Here is a 14717-nt window from a genome sequence, read left to right as displayed (position 1 = left end):
TATATATTTAGGGATAAATATACACATATATTGAAATTTTTCTGATTTTTCAGATTTTTTTTATATATGCTAGGCTACTGGTTTTAAATTGATAGTAATTAAATTAATATTCAATTCATCTCCCTCGTTATTTAATTAATATAATATGTATGATGTAGTATGTATGTATGTATTTATATATATATATATGTATATATGTATATATATATATATATATATATATATATATATATATATATATATATATATATATATATATATATATATACATACATATATATATTATCATTACAGGTGCAAAATTGTTATGATTCTTGAACGAAAACTGACGTGGGATGAGAATATCCAAATCTCTTGGTGTGATCTTCCTTGTGCTCGTTTGTCGTCTTTTTGTGCAGCTTTTTAAACCCATGAATATACATACATAAATACATACATACATACGTACGTACATACATACATACATCATACATACATACATACATACATACATACGTACGTACGTACATACATACATACATACATACATACATACCATACATACATACATACATACATACATAAATACATACATACATAAATACATACATACATACATACATACATACATACATACATACATACACACACACGTGTGTGTATGGATTAAAACATTGCACAGAAGGACGACAAAGGAGTAATATATATACTTTGATAGGTTTCGGCCATTATTGGCCCAGGCCATGTCTAACTTAATAGCACCACCTGGTGAAGTCTTTCAAGTCAGAATTTGGGCACTATGGCCCACTCAAGTAGAGAGTTATTGTTTACAGAGACATATCCGGGTGTAGGGGGTTATCCGGGATTTCTTGAAGGAATCTGTCCAAAGACTTCTTGAACCCTATAGGGTCAGTTTCTGTTTTAATGTGTTTGGGTGTAATGTTAAAGAGAGCGGGGCCAATTGAGGAGAAATAATTGTGCCGTATTGTTGTTATGAGATGAGAGTGCGATTTTTGTTTTGGGCGGATGGCACGGGGCCCAAGCCTGGGATGTACCTTGAAGGTGATGCCAACATCATTTGGGCAATGCTGATGGAATATTTTCCACATCATGCAGATGATGTAGCGCTCACGACGACGTTGGAGAGAATAGAGTTTTAGCTTTTAGTCGACCCCAATAGTCGAGGCCTGTCATGCCATCTATCTTTTTTGTGATTGCCCTTTGAGGTGCTTCAACTTTTATGATACCTTGTATTGTGTGGGGAGACCACAGTGGACAACAGTATTCAAGGTGGGGTCGGGCAAAAGTGGAGAAGAGAAGGATAATGGTGTGGATATCTCTCGACTGGAAAGTTCTGAGAATCCAGGAACACATTCTGCGGGCCATGTCAACTTTGGTGTTTATATGAGTGGCCCAGCTTATGTTGTTGTCCACAATTACTCCCAAGTCTCTGATGTTGTTGGACGCCGCGAGAGTTTCACCTGAAGGAAGGGAGTATGGGAGTTTCAGGGCATCCTCTTTCCAAAGTGGATTAGCTCAAATTTATCCTCGTTCAGCAGCATATTGTTTTTTTCTGCCATTGGATAACAGCCAGTAGATCTGACTGAAGGCATGTCCGGTCACTCGCCTCATTTATGACCTTCTGTTGCTTGGAGTCATCTGCAAAGATTTTTATGTTGCTGTGCTTGATGATGTCATTAATATCATTAATGTAAATGATGAAAAGAAGTGGGCCCAGCACAGTGCCTTGCGGAACGCCACTACTGACTTTGGCTGGGCTTGATTTTACCCCTTCAACTACAACATGTTGAGATCTGTCTGTCAGGAACACTTGATCCATTTCAGTAACTTTCCAGAGACACCAATGTTGGATAGTTTTTTCAATAGGATCTTGTGATCGACCCTGTCGAAGGCCTTACTGAAATCAAGGTAGATGACATCGGTGTTGGAGCCCTCTCCCAAAGCTCTCAAAATGTCCTCAAAGTGATGCAGGAGCTGCGTTAGGCAGTCCCTTCCATTACGGAACCCATGTTGGTTGGAGATCAGCCGTCTGTTGCTTTCCAGAAATTGGGTTATTCGAGATCTCACCACCCTCTCAAATACCTTGATGATATGAGAGGTGAGTGAGATCGGACGGTAATTCACTGCAAGGGACTTGTTTCCCTTTTTGAAAACTGGGACAACAGACTGGGACAGAAGGTTTTTTGGAATATAGCCAGCATCCAGTGAGTTTCTCCACAGATTAGCAAGGGGAGATGCAAGTTGGTGTCGACACACCTTCAGGACACAAGCAGGGAACCTATCGGGGCCTACTGCTGAATTGTGTTTTATTTCGTTTATCGCCGCTAAGACATCAGGGGCACTAAACGTTATGTCCGATATAGTGTGTTGGGGGTTGACATCACTGATACAGCCCAGATCGGCCATATCAGGATTGCTGAAAACAGAGCAGTATTGTTTCTGCAGTATCTCGGCCATGGATTTGGCATTATCTTGGAGAGTGCCAGTTTCGTCAATTAGAGGGCCTACAGTGGAGACAGTGACCCTGCGTTTCCTCTCGCAAATGAAAAGAACACTTTGGGGTTGAGTTTGATTTTTTCAATGGCCCACTTCTCCTCAGCTGATCTTTGTTATTGATGAGGGTCTTCATGCATTGTTGGAGGTTATATTTTTTAGATTCAAGCAGTGCGATAGCCGTCGAATGTGTGTGTTGCTGTTGGCAGTACTTTAGTTTGTTAATTTTTTGTTTGTTCTTTTTATTTTTCTGATAATGGTTTTTCTGTTTTGGGGATTCTGCACTTTTGTTCACAGGTCTTGGTGGGGAGTGTTTTGCACATATGTCTGTGACGGTGTCTACAAAGATCTGCCAAGATGTTTTATGGTTGGTGGAGATGTGTGTATGTGTAAAGGACCAGTCAACATGTGATAGCTCGTTCCTGATTGCATCCCAGTTGGCATTATGGAGATCCATGTTGTCAAATGGGTGGGCTGGAGGAAGGTCACTAGGATTAGCTTTCGGCTGGTGGAATTTCATGTTACAGAGAACCATGTCATGGTCTGAAAGAAGGGTTTTTTCCACTGTAACGTTATGTATAGTGTTAGTGTGGTTACTAAACACTAGGTCCAAAATGTTCTGATGTCTTGTTGGTGCAAGGACAAGTTGGGACAAGAAAAACTCATTCGTAAAGTCGAAAAGTGACTCTGCTGCTTCTTTGTCAGCGGTTGAGGCGGGAGTGCTTGGTTTCAAACAGTTTGTAGTCCAGTCAACACAGGGTAGATTGAAGTCTCCCATCATGAGTATGTTGCTAGAATGGCACTGTTGAATAAAGCACTTAATGCTGTTGAGGCATTCTTTAAAGCACAGTATGGGTGTTTGGGGCGGCCTATAGAGCCCAATTACTGTCAGGTCATTGGCTTTGTTGTGCACGGTGACTGATTCACAGTAGCCGTTGGAGAATATACTATTTCCATCTGCCGTAAATGAATCATGCAGGAAAATGGCAGTTCCACCCTTCCTCCTGCCGATACGATCCGCGCGGATGGTTGTGAAATTCTTCACTCTCACTTCGGTTCGGCCTCCAAGTGGGAGTTGTCAAGGTGGGTCTCAGTGAGAATGAAGAAGGGGATGTGGTGTGAATGGTTACCAACCCAGTCTTCAATGAATTGGACCTTCCATTTTTGTGCATTGATGGAAGGGCTGACACCTTGTGCATTGAGTAGGAATGTGGAGGTTAGTGTAGTGGCTGGTTTTGACTGTTGCAGGGGGCTTGGATTTTTTGTGTGTGTTTGGCAGCAATGTGGGGAATTGGTGCACTGGGGTAATAGCATAGGATGGTGTTGAGTGATGGCTAGAATGTTTTTGTGTATCTCTTTTGCCATGTTCAACATGGCTAAAAAAGAATTTTCCTGCTTAGGGAGCAGTTTTTGGCTGGAGGTGTGGTTGCACTGTTGGATAGGGTTGTAGTTTCCACTTTTGTTGTTGTTGTTTTTGTGTCTTCCTGAAAAGACTGGACCAGCATTACTGCAGCATGGTGTGTTTCTATTTTTATTTTTATTCAGGTTTGTGTGTTGGCTTGAAGCCCCGTTTCTGTTTGTGCGTCGGGTCCCTGGAAGATGAGTGAAGGGACAGTCACTCAGTAGACATGTTCTCTCACGTTGGGAATACCGGCAGATTTTGGGACTCCGAGTGTGTGTGTTTTGAATTCGATTTACTATTTGGTGGTGTTGATGTTATTGTGGGATGCGTGCTTTGGCCTTGGCCGGTAGTGCGTCTAGTGCCGGTAGATGCGTGAAGATGCAGTCACTATTTGTGCAGAGTCTCTGGCGCAGTGAATAGCGGCATATTTGGGGATTTCTTGTTTGTGCCGTGGGGGCGCATTCTGCTTCCTATGTTTCTTAAGTTTTTGTTACTGCAGTAGTATTGAGGTGGTGATGTGGGGGAAGAGGGCAATGGTTTCTTATTTGGTTTCTGTTGGTATTTTTGGTGATAGAAGACGATGGTGGCAGCGGTGGTGATGATGATGATGATAATTGTGGTGGTTGCTGTGAGAGCGGTGAAAAGATACTGGCATTTAGTGAATCGTCTAGTAAGCTAGAGTTGAGGAGTGTGTTGTTTTTCTTGTTGCTGTGGCTGTTGTTGTTGTTGTCGTGCTTGACCGATGTTAGGGTCAGCCATTGTGCTGGGAACTAGGAGTGGCTCATTCTGTTGTGTTTGTTGTTGTGGCTGCTGATTTTCTAGCTGTTTCTGTTCTTGAACTGTGAAAATATGAAGAAGCTTTTCAAAAGGCTTTTTGGTCAGTTTGCAGTTGAAAGATACTTCGATATGTTTCAGCTTGTTACGAATCTGTTTGACGGATCGTGTGTTGACCACTTGTGATGTTTTTTCGGCAATCTCATTCAAACACAAAACATTTAGATTTTCTGTTTGGGAAAGAGAGAACCATGTGTTTATTAAAATCAATTTCGTTATCAGACCAATTCGTCTGTTGCAGGCCTGCAAGTTAGTCATGTTTGTTTTTCTTTTGTTTGTTTTCCTTTTGATTTTTGAAAATATATATATTCTTTCTTGGGAGTTAAAGAAGTGTATATATATATAAATGTTCTCTCTTAAGGGTGTGAGTTTTTGATTATTTGGTTGTTTGAGGATATTAAAAGAAAAACAGGTGTATATAACAATTTGTAGTTAAATGAAAACGTACTTACGGGTTTGTAGGCAAACACGTGGTTACAAATATATATATATATTTAAGGTCAGTTAGTTTTGAAGCTGTGTAGCTTGCTACTGACTTGGGAGAGAAACAAATAGACGTCCGTCCACTTTAACAGTTAATCCACTATATATATATATATAATATATATATATATATATATATATATATATATATATATATATATATATATATAATATATATATATAAATATTTATATATATGTGTGTGTGTGTGTGTTTTAAGCAACATTTTGTGCTTATATATATACACACATGTGTGTGTATACATACATAATACATACATACATACATACATACATACATACATACATACATATAGACAGACAGACAGACAAACAGACAGGCAGACTGGTGGATAGATAGATAGATAGATAGATAGATAGATAGATAGATAGATAGATAGATAGATAGATAGATAGATAGATAGACAGATAGATAGATATACAGGTGTATGGGTATATAGTGAATAATCGGATTTATTGTTGTGCTGTCACTATATCCATAAAATACATCTTGGATTAGGCAATAATAGTGACACAAATTTTAATTTAAAAAAGTAAACAGTTAATGTACACATATGGTCGATTATATTAGCAGCTTGTTTCTTGAAAAATAATTAAAAAATGACGATATTTTGTATTCCTCCGCAAATTCATTTAAACTTTATCGATCGAACTTTCTCTTTAATATTTCGATAAATTTCCAAAAGACCTTGTCGGAACATATAACTTGTACAAGTGTAAAGAAGGAAGTTGATGCCAAATGTTAAATAGTAAGGAAATTGCAAGATGTACTGAGCAGTTTGCAAAGTTAATTTTAAATCAGAAGATAAAAAATGGGTGAAAATTAGAAAATAAAATCTCGTAAAATGGCTGGGAAGGACTAACATTAAGAAAACGCTTGAAACGATTACCAACGACTTGGTCAGCTTCATTTGTGTTTTTGACAACAAATTTTGGATCTTTTCGTGAGGCTGAGATTCCTGTAGCCAATTGATGCGCTTTTTTAACGCGCGCACAGCGAAGATTATTCTTATATTCATAAAAACAATGGCTAAGAATGGTATTAAAAACGTAATTATAGTATCGACGTAAGTTATTATTGTAAGTAATATGAACAGTTCTTCACGAAATGTGCATTCTCCTTGGTGATTGATGGTCGTCCAAAAACTGGAAAAATACAGAAACATGGCGATTATACAGATTATAAGAGTAGATAACCGAGCCCTCCGTTTAGAACAAATCTGTGTTGCTTTCAAGGGATAGCATATTACTTTGTATCGTTCTATTGTAAATAAAACTGTGAACCAAACCGACAAAAAGCCAAATATATACGCACCAAAAACAATTACTTGACACCACAACTGTGTGACATATTCTTGTATTTTCATTTGTTGCAGCCAGATGCATAAGAGAATTGAAAGAAAGCCTGAATCTGATAGAGCAAGTGCTGCCATATATGTACTGGATGGAAGCTTATTCATGGCTGTGCTACATGTGAAAACAACCAGAGACAGCAAATTGCTTGGGATTCCAAAGGCTATTAGGACGGGCAACGCATATATATGTAAAGTTCCAGCAATCTCAAGGATCTGATTCGGTTTATCTATCAAAGTAAAATTTGAAGATAAATTTGTATGTTCTTTCATTGTGAAGTATTCACTGATAAATTAATCTATTTCTTCTTATCGAATATAGTTATATCCAAACGGATTCTTCTTGAATATATTTTGTAAGTTATTTGAAGAATTCTGTCGCCTGAATGCAGTAATTCGGTATTTCACCATGATGCCTGTTATATAACCTGAAATATAGAAGGGAAAGAAAATCATTAAATTAAAATTCTATGCGTGTTTCCTTTTTCTAAATATAGATGTTAAGCTATTGTTTCACATGTGCGACAAAATGTCAGATTGAATACGCCAATATATTATTAATATCTTACCAGTATGACCATAAGAAATATATCAATCAACAGCCGGATCTGCATTGATGTTTTTTTATAAAGATGACCTAATAAAAAAATACAATTATTAGTGACCATGTAGTTGTGCGATGAAATTTTGACACCTCGTGAGATAAATTCAAATTTGAAGTTAACTGAGCAGCTTTATTCAATGACTCTTCTACACTGTGGCTGTAGTTGCTTCAGATTTTGAACAAAATTCCAGAATTGTCAGAGAATATAGCAAACATCCCAATTGTAATTTTGGTTGATAAGAAATAAACATTTGAGACAACCATGCTTAGATGAGCTAACGAAGAAGACTGTATTGTCTCCGATTTTCTTGTAAATGGCAGCCAACTTTTCCTAAAATCACGCTCTACTGTCTTTAGAAAGTAAGGGATACATTGGCTAATATAGCCCTATATATTTGTAAAAAGATGGTTGAAATGCCTTCGATCATAGAACTACTCAATTAGGACAGGTCTGGAGTTAAACAACAAAGCAATAACAACCATATATTTATAGAACAGATTTAAAACAAGAGGAGCCTACGACCTGGATGCACGACAGGGTAGAAATAGCTATCAAATCTCTCTAAAATCAAGTCCTTTTTATTGGATGATTTCGTTGGGGTTTTTTTATCTTTAGCTAGGCATTCGATCATCATAAGCCTAAAAAAAAGGCAAAATTTATTCAGATTTCTAAAACGATAAACAAAAATTGTAGACGAAGAATAGAGTCGTAAAATACCATAAAAACACTGCGATAGAAATATTTTTCGTGTTCATTCAAATAATATTGGAAGGTGGAGGCGCAATGGCCCAGTGGTTAGGGCAGCGGACTCGCGGTCATAGGATCGCAGTTTCGATTCCCAGACCGGGCGTTGTGAGTGTTTATTGAGCGAAAACACCTAAAAGCTCCACGAGGCTCCGGCAGGGGATGGTGGTGATCCCTGCTGTACCCTTTCACCACAACTTTCTCTCACTCTTTCTTCCTGTTTCTGTTGTACCTGTATTTCAAGGGGCCGGCCTTGTCACTCTCTGTGTCACGCTGAATATCCCCGAGAACTACGTTAAGGGTGCATGTGTCTGTGGAGTGCTCAGCCACTTACACGTTAATTTCACGAGCAGGCTGTTCCGTTGATTCGCATCAACCGGAACCCTCATCGTCGTAACCGACGGAGTGCTTCCATCCATCCAATATTGGAAGGGACTAAAATAACTGGTAAGAAAAAAAAAACCAACGAATTTATTTGATAGCCTAACACTGAAATTTCGGATTAGATAAGTTAGTTTCAGACGGGATGGCCATGTCTGGAATACATTTGTTTGACCAGTGTGAACATGAGGGTTAAGCAACAGAAAATTTTAGAAACAATACTAAAAAATAACACACAAAGTAAGTTTTGAAAAATTGCCTAAGAATATTTTGCTTTTAAGTAATACAGCATTGTAGCGTCCCATTGGGAAGTTAATTAAAAATAATTAGGTAAAATGGGATTTTATATAATTAAGTTACAGTATTTGATGTTTCAAATATTTTCAAGAACTGGATTTAATTTCAACTGAAGTGAATTTCCATGATTTAAAGAAAAAAAGTCTTGCGTTATAATTGCTTCGGCTCTGCTGGAGCACTATCTTCAAACGTCGTATTCGTACATATCAACAGCAGTACATATTTGGAACTTACATTATCGAAACAGATTTCCCGAACACTAAGTTATCTTAATATGCCCCTCTAAATTTCTCTACATTTAGATATCAAGTGTCTATATACGGTTATACCACACCATGAAAACTTCTTGCCCTCAAACACTTCCTAGACCTTCGACCCGACCCCCAACATAACACGTCCACACTTCTTCGTCTGGCCAAACTTGTTCTCTCCCTCAACTGCTTGTTCGCGGGAGAGTTTTACCAGCATTTCTCGGGAATGGCCATAGGAACGAAAATGGGCCCCAACTATGCGAACCTGTTCGTTGGCTACGTTGAGGCCCAAATATTTTCAAGATTCACTGGTCTCACTCCCTAACTATACGGTCGTTATATCGCCGCGACCCTGCTCTCCTGCAAACAACTAGATTCCTTCCTCTCTTTTGTCCAATCTTTCCATCCTGCTCTCGAATTCTCCTGCACCATCTCCAACACTTCCGTCTTTCTCGACATTTCAGTCAACATACACAACTCCACTCTCACTATCTCCATCCACCACAAACACACAGACTTACACTCATACCTCAACTTCTCCGCCTCCCACCCTACTTACACCAAGCTCTCCATCCCCTACTCCCAATTCCTCCGTATGCGCAGGCTCTGCAGTGACAACCTTGACTTTGAAACTCAGTCTCAACTCATGACTCGTCACTTCATCATTCGTGGATATCCCCCACCACTACCCACACGGACCTACGAAGAAACAGGTAAATTCGGCAGGTTTGAATGTCTATTACGTACGTTTACATGCATACCAGCAAAAAGCAATGCATTGGTACATATGTCGTAAGCTAGAGGATAACAGGAAGAGTAGTCTCTCCTGGAGCTGTGATAGCTACTAAATACCTGATAAACAAGAGAGAGAAAGATACCACCACACGTCCATGTTGTGATAGAAAATGTCGGCCAATGTTATACTAGTGTGGAAGATATCATCCACATCATTATCAGCTGCCCCAAAATGTATGTCTACGAGATACTATCTACCCCTAAGGCATGATATAGCGACGAAATCTACTTACAAGGCTATCCCCATGAAGGATTGCCCTGACGTATAGATCAAATGCATGTCAGAATCAGCACGCGTTCATACCTTTAAAAACAAGGAATACTTGTAGAGCATTCCAATAAAAACAGCAATTCTGAGCAAACATTTCAAACCTGATATTGTTCGTTAGGACAAGGAACAAGTCATCTACTGTTGAAGAAGTCAGCTGCCCAGCAGATGTTAATGTACGATCATAAGTCCAGGTAAAAGAGTCACCACTGATTTCACGTCTACTATTGCACTTGGCAATATAGGCGACTCATCAGAACTGCTGGACTAACGTATATAGCCTTTTTACTAATAAAGGTAAATACCGTAAATCCTCGAGTATTATACGCAGGGGATTTTTAGGGGGCTGTACCTCTGAAAAACCTAAACCTTGTGCATAATATGCACCACTTCTCTAACTTGAGTTGTGCGTAATTAAGCTAGCATCACCAAGTCGAACAAACACTTCCGCGCATGCGTAATACAATAATGGGAATGTAAATGTTTGCAAATTTTTTTTTGTTACATGTTATTCTGTGTTCTGAATACTTTTATTTTAATAAATGCTGCTTACTGCAAGTTATTGATGATTATTTTATGACTTCATTGCTTTCAGGTTTAGCTAAAGGTATTTTCGCACCCGACATCATAAAATGCGTCTGAATAAACATTGCCGGACAGCAAATAGAGACTCGGACATTGCTTAGAAAGTATTTTTCATTTTTAACCTCGTATATAGTACGCACTAGGTATTTTGACCTTTAACTTTTGGGGGGAAAATGCGGATTATACTCGAGGATTATACTTACGGTATACTAGTCTTGGTGAAACGAAAAGAACCCTTTCTAAGAGAAGAAGAGTTATTTCCTCTTGAACGATTCCAGATGTTGTTGAAATGGGTCAATCTGTATATGTTTTCCGTTGTCTCGTCCGCAAACAGGGATGACCATGTTTCCAAAACAATTTTCAGTCATGGGAGCTTCGGTACAAAATTTTGCTTTTTGAATTCAAGATCTTACAATTTGTTTTAGGATCATTGCCCTCTCTACAAAGCATAATTTTGCACCATATGTTTCCGTTGAAATATGACCCAGGTTCCTCCAATAGTTTCCAGTTAATTTTATATGACGTTTCCATATATAGCTGGATAATGTTGTAACGCTGTGCCTTTCTGGGATCCTAAAAGAAGACTTGTGGTTATTTAGCCAGGCCTTAAAGGTGTCTTCTGTTGTTGTTCCAACATATGTCTGTATGTATCTTTTCGTTGCTGCTACTGCTGGAAACCACTTCTGCTTCGTAGACTACGGCATCAGTGTTGCATCGACCATCTACTGGACACTCACGGTTAATCTTACATGAGCATACTGCCTCTGTGCGGGGGTTATGGAGCGTTCACTAATATCTTGCACTAGGCATAGAGTTGAACGAGACCCTTAAGTTAGGTCTATTGAATAATCCTCTTATACCTACGGTACTGTGTGAAATGCATATCTCTCATCTAAAGAAGACCGTTCTCACGCAGGTTTTGACGCTAAGTGAGAAGAGTGGGACAAACAAAAGACCTTTATGGCGGCGCTTTCTTTTGTGGGTGTTAGATCCCAGCATATAGGTGATGCGGTCCTTAAACTCGCTGGCAGCCAGAGTTTCGTTGTAAAGGGGATGCTGTGCTTTTAGTGACATTAAAATCTTATGTCACATTGGATGGAGACAGATACAGTAGATGACCAAGATGTCATACTTGCCTAATCCTGCTCAGTTCGTTCCTGCAGCCACCTTCCCCTACGTTTTAAACATAAAGCTTCTTCTGCAGAGCCTACTGGATACAGTCTTAATATGCAGAGGTAGCAAAGACCCAATGTTCTAATTAACGCATAGCTGGGATCCTGACAGGTGCTATTATTCCAGGTCAGAGTAGACCTGGAAACAGCAGTGGCTAAGAGGTAGTTCCGACTCCTCAAAAGCCTGGAACACCGGAACCAGGGACACCACTGCCGGATGCATTTTGCAGTCATATCCAAGGACACAAACACACAGATGCACACAAACCCACGCACACGCACGTGCGTGCACACACACATACACACAACGCACACAGCACACACACGCACACACACATACATACACACACAAGCACGCGCGCGCGGAATTGTGGTTGCTATGACGAAAAGGTTTTAAAACGTAATTGAAATTTTCCGTGAACATTTGAATTCACATTGTCATGATATAATTGACAAATTACAGCACTTTACCATATTTACATGCTTGAATAAATGTTTGAAATTGCATAGCTTTCAACAACAGCGTAATTTTACCATTGCAGGAAATGTGATATTTTTTTTCAAGTAGAAAGAGAAATATTTCGGTATAAACAACTAGAAACTAGATATGTAAATAGCTTTAAGACAATGATTCGACAATCGTGTGTAGGATGGAAAAAAAATAGTTATTTCAAATGAATTTCAAACAATTGTTGTCTTATACAAAATTCTAGAGACGGATGTTAAATGATTGAACTGCAGCGGTGGTTGTATTGTTCAATTCAAACTATGAAATTAACCCCTAAAACATATACAGCTATTACTATATAATTAATCTAGGACTAACATCTTTTTCATGTATTAAATTGGCGAGTGTTGTACTGCTTTGCTCTTGTCATTCAAGATTGAAAGGAACCTTTTCAATTACATAATTTCTTTTCTCCTAAAAGATACAATTCATTAGGAATAGGTATCACACGCACACACATACACACACACTATTTTTCACTATATATATATGTGTGTGTGTGTGTGTGTGTGCGAGAGAGAGAGAGAGAGAGATTATTCGAAATCTTTATATATAAAAGAGAGGTTGTGTGTCTGTCTCCTACGATTTAGATTCCTAACTACTCCCACATTTTGCGGTGCAGTTTAACCAAAACCGGGTATCTTATAGTCGTGATTCATATCGAGCCCTTCTGGGTATTAGCGCGCGTCTATGATGAGTCTACGATTTAAAAAAAAATTACCATAAATTTTTCCCATTTTTTATGCATTTTTGGCATATATAGGGGAAGTAACTCTCTAAAAATTTATTAAATCTCAGAACGTAAAAAGCTACAGTAACACCCCCACCCCTTTGTGGTTAGCCATATTGAGATGGCTATTATACTTTACATCTCTAAAAATGCTTATATAGTTATTTCCCTTACAAACCCGAGCAACACCGGGCGATACTGCTAGTTATATATATTTCAATTACGAAACATTTGGTTAACGAACAGCCTCTGGAATGAATTATGTCCGTATATAGAAACCCGTGTGTGTAGCTATGGTATATTCTGTTAAGAATGTAGTAGCCTACAGCATAAAACTCGTCTACCTTCATATTTCACCCTATGCTATCCAGTAGTAGTGTTATACGTACTTCCAGGTTTGCGTTTGGGCTTCTGTCGTGTATGAATAGATAACTCAGTATATATATATATATATATATTATATATATATATATATATATATATATATATATATATAAATTTAATATGAGGGTGAGAAATTTTATATTAATTTAATTAACATCAATTTCACACCAGTGGTCTAGCATATAAAAATCTGAAGGTTCAGTAAAATTGTATTATATACATATGAGAGGGATGACCACTATGCGGACAACCCTTATGCTAGAGGTAGATCCGCTATGGTCTTACCACTAAGAAATGTTCTCAAGAAAAATTTAGCAAAACAACCAAAACGTAATCGAGCAAGACAAAAGAAAAAAGAAAAGCAATAAAAATTTATTGCTTTTCTTGAGAACATTTCTTAGTGGTAAGGCCATAGTGGATCTACTTCTAGTATAAGGGTTGTCCACATAGTGGTCATCCCTCTCATATTTCTAAATTGAATATATCTTCCAAAAATGTAATTTTCTGATCTGTTTAAGGCCATAGTGGATCTACTTCTAGCATAAGGGTTGTCCACATAGTGGTCATCCCTCTCATATTTCTAAATTGAATATATCTTCCAAAAATGTAATTTTCTGATCTGTTTCAGGCCATAGTGGATCTACTTCTAGCATAAGGGTTGTCCACATAGTGGTCATCCCTCTCATATTTCTAAATTGAATATATCTTCCAAAAATGTAATTTTCTGATCTGTTTTGAATGTTTCAATGTGATTGAACGATAGCTGTTATTCACTGTGACGAAATACTTCCTGTCTCCATCTTGAAATCTATTCACTTCTTTCTTATTTCCGTTTTTTAAAGACCACATTTGCCAATTTTCTCATTAGAGTTGTAGTTCTTGATTTGGCTGAATATACGAATAAACATATCTCAACTATAACGTTTTTATTGGCGTAGGGCAAATTACCCATAATTCAGATTTTTGTTTTAAACATCCAAGATTTCCAATCTTTTATGTCGTTACTATTCTTATTAGTTAAACGTTGGAGGCGCAATGGCCCAGTGGTTAGGGCAGCGGACTCGCGGTCATAGGATCGCGGTTTCGATTCCCAGACCGGGCGTTGTGAGTGTTTATTGAGCGAAAACACCTAAAGCTTCACGAGGCTCCGGCAGGGGATGGTGGTGATCCCTGCCGTACTCTTTCACCACAACTTTCTCTCACTCTTACTTCCTGCTTCTGTTGTACTTGTATTTCAAAGGGCCGGCCTTGTCACTCTCTGTGTCACGCTGAATATCCCCGAGAACTACGTTAAGGGTACACATGTCTGTGGAGTGCTCAGCCACTTACACGTTAATTTCATGAGCAGGCTGTTCCGTTGATTCGGATCAACCGGAAAGCTCGTCGTCGTAACCGACGGAATGCTTCCATCCA

At 38.5% G+C, this 14717-nt stretch overlaps 1 protein-coding gene across 2 annotated transcripts in view; it reads right to left on the bottom strand.

Moving 5' to 3' along the window:
* Positions 1 to 5539: 5539 nt before the first annotated feature.
* LOC115209834 (growth hormone secretagogue receptor type 1-like) overlaps positions 5540 to 14717 on the bottom strand; it is a 60698-nt gene continuing 51520 nt past the window's right edge. The window contains exons 1-2 of one of the 2 annotated variants that reach the window (XM_036500942.1): positions 7709 to 7799; positions 5540 to 7012 (exon numbers count right to left, since the gene is read on the bottom strand). In XM_036500942.1, the coding sequence (XP_036356835.1) occupies positions 5862 to 6857 (996 nt within the window). In that variant the 5' untranslated portion in view covers positions 6858 to 7012; positions 7709 to 7799 and the 3' untranslated portion in view covers positions 5540 to 5861. Of the gene's footprint in view, positions 7013 to 7708; positions 7800 to 14717 lie in introns of those variants that run through there. The other variant, XM_029778399.2, reaches the window with a different exon arrangement.

Source organism: Octopus sinensis, linkage group LG3 (assembly GCF_006345805.1).
Source record: "Octopus sinensis linkage group LG3, ASM634580v1, whole genome shotgun sequence".
NCBI classification, from domain to species: domain Eukaryota; kingdom Metazoa; phylum Mollusca; class Cephalopoda; order Octopoda; family Octopodidae; genus Octopus; species Octopus sinensis.
This window is presented reverse-complemented; position numbering and strand designations above follow the sequence as displayed.